We start from the raw sequence: 14,353 nt of genomic DNA, 5'->3' as shown, positions 1-14,353 counted from the left end.
CCTATGATCTTGGTTTTTAGTACTCATGTGAATAGACAATGATGATAAGATATGGATACCTTATGTGGAAAGAGAGTTTAATTTTAGATGTACTGAGTTTGGGTTACCCAAAATATATTAAATGGAGATGTTCTTTGTGGAATTGGATGTAGGAGTCTGGGATTAAGAAAAAAAGATCTGAAGAAGATGTGTAGGTATGTAAAACTCAGGAAACAGAAGCCGTGACTTTGATACGATCATGCAGGAAAGTACAGAGTGAGAAGAGGGCCTGAGGACCAAAAGCTGGGGGCATGCTAACATTGAGGGGAGCCTAGAGGAAAAAGAGTCTGCAGAAAAGCTTGAGAAGATTCAGTCAGAAAGAAGGGAGGAAAACTAGGATTGGTGTCAGTCAAGCCAAGGGCCAAATAGTGAGAAATATGGAAAATAAGTCATTGGATGACAGAGTGAGCCATTGTCCCCAGGTATCAATACTCCCCTTGAAGCAACAACATTTTTGTCTGCAGCAAGATAAAAACTACATTTCCTAGCCTTTCCTGTGATAGGGGTGGCTGTGTAACTAAAGCCTGCAAAAGTTGTCCAGTGACAACAGCTGGGAACTTTAAGAGGCAGGTAGCTCATCATTTATCCCTTCTTCTCCATATTTTTCTTTGTTCTGCTACCCGGAACGTGAAGATAAGGCTAAGTGTGACCTGGAAGAAGTATGTAGCCTACAGGACTTTGCAGAGCAGAACTGCCATATAGACCTAAAATACAGGCCTTTAGACTATTACACAATAAAAAATGGGCATCTTGTATTTAGGATAATAATGTTTTGTTTGTTTGCTGTTTTTCCTGGATGAACTTAATTCTAATCAACACACTGTTTCTTCTTCTTCCACAAGTAAATATTTTGGGAGAACTCATGGCAGTTGATGCAACCCTCTTTACTACCCATAAAATCTAACTCAAAAATTGTATGAAATGTTACAGAAATTGTTACTTATGAACAGTGTTACAGACTGGATATTTATTTCCCTCTAAAATCCATATGCTGAAGCCTTAACTCCCAGTGTGATGGTATCTGGAGGTGGGACTTTTGGGAGATAATTAGGTTTAGATTAGATCATGAGTGTGGACCTGTCATGATGGGATTAGTGCCCTGAAGAGGAAGAAACATCAGAGCTTTCTCTATCCACCCTGTGAGGGATGCAATGGGAGGGCGGCTGTATGCAAACTAGGAAGAGGGCTGTCACCAGGAATCAGCCACCTTGATCTGGACTTCCTAGCCTCCAGAACAGTGAGAAATAAGTCTATTGTTTAAACCACCAAGTCTATGGTTATTTGTTATGGCAGCCTGAGATGACGGAGACACAGAGTTTAAAGTACAAAGTTATTTGTATTACCAAGAAAAAATATGTAATAAGTTGAACTCTAAACCCAACGACAGTGATGTTTAAAGAGCACTTTAGTTATAATTTTAAGCATAAACTATGGCCAAAGATCCCCCAAGTTCTGTAGTTCTAAGAAAAACTTGTTTGTCAAGACAGAGTATTCACACTACAGAGAAGGGGGCATGAAGGCTTTTGAGGATAAAGGTGGAGATAGAACCTACTCCAAGATCTGGGTAAAATGATAGGAGCCTCTGGCTGTCACTCCCATGAGGGATACTCACAACTGAGTAAACCTGCCATTCCCAAATGAAAGAGCTTTGCTGGCAGCTTTCACCAGGAGGTTCAAGGAGAGCTCCCCAGTTTGCTTAGCCTCCTTGGATGAAAGCCCAGCTGCTGGGTCTGAACGAGACAGTAGATTAGTCAGTCAAATGCCAGATCATGGATGTGTTTCCTTCCTTCCTTTCCTAGCCCGCTTCTGTTCTCCAGGACAGGGGAAAGTGAAGAGGTGAAGTGGGAAGAAAAAGATGGGAAGAGTAAATGCTGCCTACAGAAATCACTATGCTTGGCCTTTAGTCTCATTTAGTTTCTACCTAGCCTGGGAATAAAACTGACAACTGAGGATACCCTAGTGACCCTGATTAGGGTTATGGAATTCACACTGAATTTAGGTGCCAAGGGGTGTGGGGAACCATGAGATTAAAACAAATAATCCCTGGAGTATTGATTTTATGAATACATTTGGAATAAAAAACATTTTCACAGAAAAGAGTAGAATGGGAAATTTTTGTGAGTTCTTAAGATAAAATGAGATTTCCAAGCTGTTTCGTGTCTGTGGCAGTGGCTTCAGGTAATAACTCTACATTCCCTGGGGCTCATATTTCTCTTCTGATATCAGGAATATTTTGGTAAAAAAATTTTCCAAAGCTCTAGAGTAAGGTAAGTTTAGAAAAATGGATTTAGCAATGAGATTTGACAAGTCTGAGATCTCTGGTGACATGGTAACAGCAACTGCACAGGCATGGATGGTGTGAAGGGGATGAGGAGGTGAGGAAGTGGGGCCAGTGAGGCTAGTGAGGCTAGTGAAACCATGAAGAGAAAAAAAGAGAACAAAAGGGAGCCACAGTGAGGTGTGGGGTCTTGTCCCCAGGCCACGGCTGTGTCCAGTGCTGGGAGGACAACGCGATCATTGTGACGGATCTATTAAAGGAGAGGCCATTCTACAGCTGAGGCAGCATCCATGCAGCATATCTGGCAACTGGAGATACCTGGCAGCAGGGCAGGATTGACTGGGGGGCATCAGTGGGCATGGAGATGGACTGGGTAAATACCTAGCAGGACCTGGATAAGGAAGAGTTAGGGTCTCCTTCTGTGTCCAGAGTTCTTGATGGCAGTTGGGGCAAATCAGGCTCTCACAGTGAAGTGGTGAGTGATGCTCTTTAAGTATTGCTCCAGTGCTAACATTCTAGAATACCATTCCTTATTTTGATGATAATTCATGATCTCTTCCTGAACCTTTTTGATTTCCTAGATATTTAACTCTAGGTGGGTTTTTTTTAAACAATATTTTATTTATTTATATGAGAGAAAGAGAACAAGCAGGGGAAGCTGCAGAGGGAGAGGGAGAAGCAGACTCCCCATTGAACAGGGAGCCGATGCAGGGCTCAATCCCAGGACCCTGAGATCATGACCTGAGCCTAAGGCAGACGCTTCACCAACTGAGCCACCCAGGTGCCCTTGGTTGGGGATTTTTATAACAAGTGGCACATTAGGAAAACACTAGCTCTTTGAGAGTTGAAAGCTAGGTTTCCACTGGCTGGATTAGGAAGAGCTATAACTTTTCCCTCCTTGAGGTGGGTAGCACCTATGACCCTGTTCTTAAACCAACGAACCCATGACTCGATTTCTCTCACCCTACTATGTACCTCTCTTGAGGTACATACCTCTGCTACAGCTAGTTGCTCTATACTGCCTACCAGCCTCTGAAGATGACATAGGACAAACCACTGGCAGGCTTGGTGACAACCCCAGCAACAATGATCACCGCGATCCTTCTGTGTGCCAGCCAGGGTACTGGACACTCCTCATCATCCCCAGCATTCATTTCATTCTTTCAGCACTACTGAGGACACTGTTCCAGATGCTGGTGAAGCATCAGTAACAAAACAGATAAGAATTCCTCTCCTCAGGGAGCTTACATTCTAATGGGAGTATTCCTCATGTCTTGGACTCTAATGCCTTGGAGATGAGGGATGCCTGGGGGGCTCAGTGTTTGAGCGTCTGCCTTCGGCTCAGGGCGTGATCCTGGAGTCCTGGGATCGAGTCCTGCATCGGCTCCCCGCAAGGAGCCTGCTTCTCTCTCTGCCTGTGTCTCTGCCCCTCTCTCTCTCTCTCTCTCTCTCTCTCTCTGTGTGTCTCCCATGAATAAATAAAATCTTTAAAAAACATATGAACAGATGAAATGTGGCATCTACTACTAGTTGCTTATCCATTCTTCCTTGTTCCAAACTAACAAAATTTAGACCAGCAATGCACCCACTTAAAAATACTGACCTTTCTCCACTCTCTGCTAGTTAGAGGTGGTCAAGGATGTGGGCAAGTGTGTATTTGTGTGTGAATGTGTTCATGTATGAAATGAGATAATAATGTGTGTGTGGAAATTAAATCATGAGATATAGGTTGAAGTCTCTGGGACTTCCTTCCAAGTGACAAGAAGCTTTGGTAAGAGGTAGTTTTGCTTTTACTGCCTGCAGGAAGCCACGCTTAGTAGTGGAGTAGCCATGTGAGGCCAGGAGGCCAAACACCACACAGTCAAGTCCTAGGAAGGAAAGACTGTGAGCATCTGGTCAGCAGCTGCCCCAGTTCTGTACTACTGAATTCTGGATATCTTGTCATGTGAAGAAAAAGACCCCTTTTTGGTTAAGTCCTCTTGGTGAGGTTTCTGTCCTAGGTAGGCAAGTACAGTCCTCACTGGTCTGATTGACTCGGCCCCGGCCACAGAGCTAGTGGTGACAGAGCCAGAATGAAAGCCCAGATCTTCTCCCCCCAAGGCCCATGCTCTCTCTGGGCTACTTTGCAACTTTGAGGTTTGCATGCCTGCAAGAACACTTCTCACTTTCAGTCCCTGGGTATTGGGAAAGTGTTCGGGGGTTCATGGAACTCTTACATTTGTAGGCTGGAGGACTTAATTTCTACATGTGTTCTGCACAGTATTTGATTTTTCACAGCTCCATTCAGTTCTGCCTACACAGCTAAGCCGCTGACTTCTGTGAGCAGCTCCACAGCATAGCATCCTGTAATGTCACGTTCTCCTCAGAGAACAGAACTATAGAACTTGTTACTAAGCCATCCTGGCTTTATTTTCATTACAAGAAATAAGTCCTTGTAGCCCTGGGACCCAGCTTGACAGCACTCAGGAGATTGTAAACCCAGCCCCACATTGTATCCTGCTGTCCACTGCCTCCTGCTGATTCTTCCTCTCCTGTATGGATTTGCCTATGCTGGACCCCGAAAAAAAACCACAAAAACCTTTTTTCCTGTCATCTTCCCTGAAGCTGATAGCTTTTCTGTTAGTGCTAACATGTAGGATAAAGTGCCCTGACCTTTCAGCTGCTGCATCAGGGTCTTACTCCTACTGGCCTCACATATTCCAGGCTGCAGGTCTGGGATGCTCTCAACCTGTCCCAGCTGGCCAGAGTTCATCACGTTGAGCCTACTTGTGTCCTAAGTACAACACACACACACACACACACACACACACACACACACTGTAGGAAAATTATTCAGGTGAGCTACTTTGTGGCGTTTCCCACATGGCAACATGACATGAATTATCAGTGACTAATGCTCTTCTCACAAAAATCACTGCTAAAGGCACAGATTCCTGCTTCAGGGACATACAAGAGACAGTGCTTTAGGAGAACAAAGTACTGCCGTAGAACAGCAGTGCATCACCCACTACATCTTCAAAGAACAGAAAGCTCTAAATTGTCTTTCTCTCAAAGGATAAACTCACCCTCAGGAAAAGGCACATAAAAAATGGCAATTCCTTTACCATAAGCTCCCTTCAGCTCTGGTTCTCAGTATAGTGTGCAGGAGGTAGGCCCATAAGGTAGACTCAAACATACTCATAGCTCTTTTTTTTTAATGCTTTGAAACATTATAGCATTGTTGCAAATGTATATAAGAGAATGCGAGCTCCGTTTGGGTTATCTGCCTGTGTGATTGACCACCTCAAAACTCAGTAACTTAAAATAACAACCATTTTGATTTTTCTCTCATAATTGTGTGGGTTGGCTGGAAGCAACCATGTGGTTCTTCTACTCTCCTTGATGCCTGCTGAGGCTGCGGTCATCCCAGGGCTGAACTGACTGGACGTTCCGAGACAGCTCATTCACAAATCTGGTGCCTTGTCAGGGACAGCAGGAAGACTGGCCTTTGCTGGGATGCTGGGACAGCTGGGGCACTTTCTCACTTTACACAGTCTCAGGTCTAATCTTTTTCCATGTGACCTCTTCATGTGGCATTTCCAGCAGGGCAGCTGGACTTCTTAAATGGCTAGTTGCTCAAATCACAAAAGTAGAAACTGCCAAGCTTTAAGTCTTAGGCCCCCAGTCACTGACACACCATCACTTCCACTGCATTGCATGAATTAGTGGGTCTTAGGGCCAGCCCAGAGTCAATATGGCACTAGGCTGCATGGCAGCGTGAATATCAGGAGGGCCATTGAGGGCCATCTTTGGAAAGTGTCTGCTTCATTGCTCACTATATCAAATGTGGAAATGATACTTGATATGTTAAATTATGCTTTATAGAAGAAAGCATGTTACCTTATTATATCTATGAATCATCAAGATGCATAGATATTGGGAGCATCTAGAAACTACACAAATCCAGTGAATCTGATTATTTGAAAAACATGATCAAGACCTCTGGGGGAAAAATCACATTTTATTCAATGGTTACATACATCAGAGATCTAGTTTTGTAAATAGATGGGTAAATTTGATATTCTCAGGATAACAAATTAGTAATCTCATACACTGAATATTTATTAAGAATAGGCCCTGGGCCATCATTATTTATGCGTGATTTTACTTAATCTTCACAAATACTCTGTGCGGTGGGTATTATTACCTCAAATTTCTACATGAGAAACCAAAGTTCAATGAGATTTTGTAACTTGCCTAATATTAAATATCTTGTAATCAGATGAGCCAGGATGTAAACCTCTAAACCCTATACTACCATTTTACCTGTTTTGTCTTTGCTCACTATTTTCTTAAATCGTTACAGAGTAATCTTCAGTTTAAGGGGAAACAAGAGCCACATCTCATACTCCCACCTCTAAAGATTTAGAACCCATGTCATATTTAGACAGTCTGCTGAAGTCAAGACTTTAAAATGCAGTTTCTACCTTGGCATGATAGTCCAGACAATTCCCTAGAGCTCTCATATCTACAAACATATGCTTCTGTGCTTAAACTTGAACTTCATCCAAACCCCAAGGTTATTATTGAGTAAAATCCTCTGCCTGGTTTATCTGGGTATCTGGAAATTTTCCCTTTGGCACTAGAGCTATGAATCACAACCTCTCATTCGTGCCATCTAAGGACAGAGAAATGGGACTCCTGTGCTTTTCATTTTGTGGTAACATGAGTTTGGAAACGTCTCACTAAAGGATCCCTGGGTGGCGCAGCGGTTTGGCGCCTGCCTTTGGCCCAGGGCGCGATCCTGGAGACCAGGGATTGAGTCCCACGTTGGGCTCCCGGTGCATGGAGCCTGCTTCTCCCTCTGCCTATGTCTCTGCCTCTCTCTCTCTCTGTGTGTGACTATCATAAATAAATAAAAAATTTTTTAAAAAAGGAAATGTCTCACCAAAAATCAGGTTATACTGTAAAATGTAAGAGCTTTGGTAAAAGATTTAATGATTGCCAGTGAACTCTGGATTGATATGGCTACCATGTATGGGTCATGGAGGTCTCCTTGGTGCTATGCTCCAGCCACATTAGACAGGACTATGCTGTCTTTATAAGAATTTCCTATAATCTCCTGCCTTGGGGCCTCTATGTCATTTGTCATTTAGAAAGTCATTTGCTTCAGAGTGCCTGGGTGGTACAGTCAGTTAAGCATCTGAATCTTGGTTTCTGCTCAAGTCATGATCTCAGGGTTGTGTGAGATCAAGCCCTGCAAGATTGAGCCCCGTGTTGAGCTCCCCACTCAGCTCAGAGTCTGCTTGAGATTCTCTCCTTCTCTCTCCCTGCCCCTCCCACTCATGCTTTCTCTCTCATTTAAATAAATAAGTAAATCTTTTTAAAAAGTCATTTTTGGGATCACTGGTGGCTTAGCGGTTTAGTGCCTGCCTTTGGCCCAGGGTATGATCCTGGAGACTCAGAATTGAGTCCCACATCGGGCTCCCTGCATGGAGCTTGCTCCTCCCTCTGCCTATGTCTCTGCCTCTCTCTCTCTCTCTCCACGTCTCTGATGAATAAATAAATAAAATCTTAAAAAAAAGAGTCATTTTCTTCAATCTTCACCTTTCTAAGTCCTTCGAGTTCAAGCTCAAAATCCACTTTCCAAATCAAGTTTTTCTTTATCTAAATTGAATGAATCGCTGTCTGTGCATCTGTATTAGTTAGCTATTGCTGCAGGAAAAAAAAATCACCCAAAACTTAAAGGCTTAAAACTCTTGTTTGCTCACAATTCTCTGGATTGACAATTTGAACAAGGCTCAGCTGGGTTGGCTTGTTCCAGGTGTTGTTTATACATGTGTTTGCAATTTGTAACCAGAGGCCACCTGGCTGAGGAGGCCAAGCTCACATCAAAGTCCAAGGCTTTGACTGTGTTGATTGAAATGATTGGGTAGTTTGAGATTTCCCTCTTCTTCAGGAGAGTGGATGTCACAAAGCTGTTGTAGAACATTATTTTGCCACATTTTATTGGTCACATCAAGCCACAAGGCTAGCCCAGATGTCAAGGGTAGAAAAATTAAAATATGACTCCAACCGTTTCTCTTTCATATACACCTTATTGTTATAACTTCCTTTATGTATTTTTCTATCATCTTCCTCAAAGTTGCAACTTATGATTAGTAAATTCAAAAATTGTGAATAGATTTGATTGAGGGACGCCTGGGGGGCCCAGCAGTTAGGCGCCTGACTTTGACTCAGGTCATGATCCTAGGATCCGGGATCGAGTCCCACATTAGGCTCCCTGCAGGGAGCCTGCTTCTCCCTCTGTCTGTGTCTAGGACTCTCTCTCAGTCTAGGTCTCATGAATAAATAAATAAATCTTTAAAAAAAAAAAAGATACATTTGATTGAGTTTTCTCTGTAAACTATAGTATCTTTAAGTTTTTACTTTGAACTTATTTTTTACTTAACAGAAAATTGCAAAATTAGTACTGGTAGTTTACAGATATCCTTCACTCAGCTTCCCTAGGCTTAACAGCTTGTGTAACCAGGGCACCTGGGTCGTTCAGTGGTTGAGCATCTGCCCTTAGCTCAGGTCATGATCCTGGGGTCCTGGAATCGAGTCCTGCATCAGGCTCCTTGCAAGAAGTCTGCTTCTGTCTCTGCCTCTCTCTCTCCATCTCTTATGAATAAATAAATAAAATTTAAAAAAAGATCTTGTGTAACCACAGTACAGTTGTCAGAAAGGGAAATAAAGTTTTCTTTATTATTATTACCTAAATTAAACACTGTATTTGAATTTCAATGCTACATTCTTTTACTGTTCTAGAATCTATCCAGGCTTCCACTTGCTTTATTTATTGTTTGTTTGTTTATAGAGGCACAGGGAGAAGCAGGCTTCCTGCAGGGAGCCCGATGTGGGACTCAATCCCAGTACCCCAGGATCACACCCTGAGCCAAAGGCATGATCAACCACTGAGCAACCCAGGTGCCCCAGTCTTACCTCATCTTTAAAGACCTTGACATTTTAGAAGAATATCAATCCATTATTTTGTCAAGGACCCCAGGATCATGACCTGAGGCAAAGGCAGATGCTCTACCACTGAGCCACTCAGATGCCCCTGGCTAAACATTTTTAAATCATTACTGGAATTAATTGGTTCTTTATAAGCTCACACTATTATAAACTTGTCATAATTTAACTGTAAACTCTTCTGCTATTGTTGTCGACTCATTAATAGCCATTGCCTTACATTTCTCATGGGCCCAAGGTAACTCAGAATTAAAAATAAAGAGATTAATTTAGGATAACTGTCATTTGACCTCATGAAGCCATGCTGCATGAAGTGCTCGGTGTAAACACGCCTCTGTAGCTGCACGTGTTAAACCACATGCACTTGTGCTTAAAGTATAGGTAAGATTTCACCAAGTGGGAAGTGGGAAGAAGGTCAGGAAGAAGGTTCCAAGTAGAAGTAGCAGCATGAACAGAAGCATGGTCAGCAAATGCCGAATGCCAAGGCTTTAAAATTTGGTGTAGGCATTGCTGCTTCTCCAGCCCATTTCTGTCTTCTGTTTGTCTTCAGGTCAGTCATAGCATTAAGAACCCCATTGTGGATAGCGAGTATGCTGTGTGTTATGTGTTCATGATCAACTTTCTTGAGCAACAGAAAATCAATACTTAATTTTTATTAAACATGCATAGATTAAACACTTGCTTCTGAAAGGGTTTATTGCAAAACAAAGTAAGCATAACCAGATAATTAAAAAGTTATGGATTTGTATCATAAGATAAATTACCAAATTATTGTAGCAACAGTATCCAGATACTCTGTAGCAGAACTGCAAAGCCTCTATTTCTCAAACAATTTCACTTACATCTAATCTTTTTTAAAAATTTTATTTATTCAGTTGACACAGAGATAGGGAGAGAGAGTGTGCATGAGCTGGGGGTGCAGAGGGAGAGGGAGAAATAGACTCTGCTGAACAGGGAGTCCAACACAGGGCTCAATCCCAGAACTCTGAGATCATGACCCAAGCCGAAGGAGGACGCTTAACCTTCCGAGCCACACAAGTGCCCCACATCTACTCTTTAATTCCCTATATGTCCCACTAAAACCCACTGGCTGTTATCCTGGTGGCTTCATGCCTCTCACAGGTCACAGCATGGGCCACCCATCATAGGCCATGCCATACTAGCTGCTATAACCCATGGACATCAGAATCTGTAGCATCAGATACATCTCCTGCCACCACTGAAACAGGAAGCAGTTAGCTTCATGCCCAAATGTTATCTTTTTATCAGCCAGTGCTGTGCTTGCTGTACTTCAAAAGGTTGGGATAGGAGAGATAGACCGTCTTTCAGAGTTTACCATGTGTTATGGTGAGAACTCTATTAAATACACCTGCCTCTTATATTCTATTAGGAGAGACCAGTTAGAAATTGGAGTGCAATGTAGAAGTCTTCCTGAATCTCTTGTAGTACACTGATTAATAATGATCCTCCTTAAAAAGGAGACATTCCAGAACAAAGGCTAAACTGGACTGAATGCTAGAACAATAGACTATAACCAGGATGTTCTAGGTAAATTAGGTTATTTGTCTCCTTAAGCCTGGAATTGTCTTGGACTCCAGCATATGAAACTACCCCTAAATCTTATTTATGCTTTATTCAACATTTCTCTTGAATCTGACCCTTCTTTTTTATTCTCACTGTATCCACCTTAGCTTAGATACTTGTGACCATATGCCTGCATTATTTATAACCACCTATTTACTAGTCTAGGACTCATTTTCTCCTTCTATCCATTCTCTTCATACTTACCATAGTTTTCCTTCTCCAGAAACTTGTATGTCTCATCACACCCTTGCTGAAAAATCTTTTAATGGCTCCTCAGTACCTGTAGAGTAAATTCCAAATTTGATTCCAAGTATAGTCTGTCTCTATTCTACACTTACAGATGCATTTCTTCTTTTTAAAGATTTATTTAGAGAAAGTCCACTTGCTCCTGTGAGAGTAGGGGAAGGGGCAGAGGGAGAGACTCTTCAAGCAGACTCCACACTGAGCACAGAGCCCAGTTGGGGCTTGATCTCATAATCCATGAGATCAGGACATGAGCTGAAACCAAGAGCTACCCAGGTGCATCTATAGATTCATTTAATTTTTTTTCCCAAGATTTTATTTGAGAGAAACAGACACAGTGAGAGAGAGAGAGAGATAGAGAAAGAGAGCATGAGCAGAGAGAAGAGGTAGAAGCAGGCTCCCCGCTGAGCTGGGAGCCTGATGCAGGGCTTGATCCCAGGACCCTGAGACCATGACCTGAGCCAAAGGCAGATGCTTAACCAACTGAGCCACACAGACGCCCCCAGATTCATTTCTGATTCAGTTCTGCTTCAGATTTATCCTTCACTCCTGTTTGGCTTTATCTCTCGCCATTTCCTAAGCATGCTAGCCATTTGACATTTGCTGTTCATGCTTTTGTTCATGCTGTTGCTTTCACTTAGTTTTTTAGACCTGGACCTCACTTGTTGAAATCTGGACTAACTGCAAGCCCAAGTTATATCTTCAAGGGTCCTTCTATGATTCCCCATCTAGAAATATTCTTTTTATCCTCTGAAGTTGTCCAGTAGTGTAGAAAATAGTCTGATGGTGTATTACACAAATACCTTCAATACAAGGAGCTTTTCAATGGCAAACTTTTGAAGGACAGAATGATCTTTTTCATCTTTTGATACCTCACAATGCCACTCAGTACCTTTATATATGCTGCTATTTAATAACTATTCATTGAGTGAATTAATAAATGGCCAATGAATCCACACTAAAGTAATAATGAATAGAGTCCTTCCTTTAGAAAACATATCTACAGCTTATTGAAGACTTCGTTAGCTCTGGCTGCCATAACAAAAGACTGAAGGGTGGAAGGGCTTACATAATAGACATTTATTTCTCACATTTCTGCAGGCTGAGAAGTCCAAGATTCAAGTGCCAGCAGATTCAGTTCCTAGTGAGGGCCTCCATCCTGGCTTGCAGGGAGCTGCCCTCTTGTGTCCTCACATAGTGAAGAGGGAGACAGGGAACACTGGTCTCTTTCTTTCCCTATAAGTGTGCTAATCCCATTATGGGGGGAGCCCCCCACCCTTATGACTTCATCTAAACCCAAATTACCTCCCAAAGGCCTCACCTCCAAATACCATTACATTGAGGGTTAGGGTTCAACGTATGAATTTTAGGGGAACACAAACATTCAGTACATAATAGGGGCACTTAGTCACAAATAATGATTAAATTTAACCCTTCCTATGGGAGAATCTTTTTGAGTGAGCTGACCTTTCTGTCTATAAAACACTACAAATAGGTTGATTCACCTTTGCATTTATAATCAGTCTTGCTTTGGGTCTTCCATAAATACAAACCAAGATCAATTTCATTTTTGAAACTCTAACTTCCATTAACAAATAAAGACACAATGAACAAAGTATAAGGTGTGAGTGTGTGTTTGTGTCTCTGTATACGTCTCAAAGAAAGTTGATCCACATCAAACTGATAACTGTGATCATTTATATGACAGATAGTGGCATTGATGGAGGTGTTTTATTCTTCTACTCCTGATTTATTTTAATATCTTTGTAGGAAACATACATTGCATGTTATATGTGAAATAGAAAAATACAAAAAAAAGAAAGAAAGAAAGAAAGAAAGAAAGAAAACCTCAAAGAAGTCTTAGTCTCCATAGCACCCTGATGTGGCTTTTGCCTTCAATAAGTCCACAATAGTTTTCCTTTTGGAACTCCCAAGAAATAGAATGAATAAAAAAAAAAAATTTGGCTCAATGCTTTTTCAATGATCTTTGTATTTTTTCCAAAATCTTACCAGAGTAAGGAAATAATCTATGACTGAGAATAAAAATATATTTGGAAAGCAAATAATATGGAGAAAAAAGGAAAAGTAGAACTTGTGTGTTTTATAAATTATAAAAACCCTTCATGCAAAATATTTTACAATCCCAAAGTCAATGGATTCATAAGTGTAAGATCTGGAAAACACTGTGACTAAAATCAGTAAAGCTATTAAAGTATTTAAATATTTAATTCTTTAAGGATCGAGTAAGTGTTAGCCATAAAACAAAATGAGAGAACATCTGGAAGGCAAAGAGGTTGAAAGATTGAAAATTAAAAAGCAAATGGTGTGCTTAGTGCTACTGTGGGACTTCAGCAAATGGATAGAAACCCATTTGAAGACAAATACAGAGTTTGTGTAATTACAATGAGCCTGAAGATGGGTTTAGCATTTATACATCTCCTGGGAAGCTTGGTGAGTCAGAAACATAAAACCAAAGCACAGGGAGGTTATTAAAATATTATTTCCTGTTGTATTGTAGAACTCGAGAAGAGAATAAACATACCGATTACTTGCATGGCCGGTTCCACGTCTGTTGTGGCCTCTTCCAACAATGACAGCAGCTTGGCTGATATCTGATGCACAGATTCAATGTTGCTAAACAAGCTATCCACATCCAGCCGATCAATCTGAAGAAACACAAACACTGAACACCAGCTGATGGAGAGAGACACACTGTATTTAGGATGTTTTCTCCTGCTAAACAGTCAGCATTTTATATGCCAGCCCATGCTGCTTCCATTGACCACTGCAGTAAACATTCTTATTTGGGATTTTTAAAGTAAATATGCAGTTTTTCATGCAAGAAAAGGGGGGGGGAGGGAGATATTGTATCTGTTCCATCTGCCTTTTTCTTCATTTTGACCAAGTATTTAATGAGTCAAATGCACATATACATATTCCTATAAAACCAGAGTATGAAGATTTAAGCCACCTAATCAGTATTTTTATTAACTGCCATCTATGAGAGTATGTACTAGTGTGTATGAATTTAGAACACTTTAATGCTTATACAGCAGAAGTCAGACCTTTCTCTAGGCAAGTAACTATTTTCAAAGCTGTTTTAAAACCACAGATGTTCTAAAAGCGATGACAAGTAGATGTGCTGAGTTGCTTCCTGCCTTTTTTCTTGAAAGAAATGTGAATGGAAATTTCACCAAACATGTTCTACTAATTAAA

At 41.4% G+C, this 14,353-nt stretch overlaps 1 protein-coding gene across 1 annotated transcript in view; it reads right to left on the bottom strand.

The window, feature by feature from the left end:
* Positions 1 to 14,353, bottom strand: part of ARHGEF38 (Rho guanine nucleotide exchange factor 38) — a 123,454-nt gene that overhangs the window by 52,964 nt on the left and 56,137 nt on the right. Inside the window, exon 3 of the mRNA XM_041757691.1 lies at positions 13,680 to 13,803. Coding sequence (XP_041613625.1) covers positions 13,680 to 13,803 — 124 coding nt within the window. The remainder of the gene's footprint in view (positions 1 to 13,679; positions 13,804 to 14,353) is intronic.

This window comes from Vulpes lagopus, chromosome 6 (assembly GCF_018345385.1).
Source record: "Vulpes lagopus strain Blue_001 chromosome 6, ASM1834538v1, whole genome shotgun sequence".
NCBI classification, from domain to species: Eukaryota; Metazoa; Chordata; class Mammalia; order Carnivora; family Canidae; genus Vulpes; species Vulpes lagopus.
This window is presented reverse-complemented; position numbering and strand designations above follow the sequence as displayed.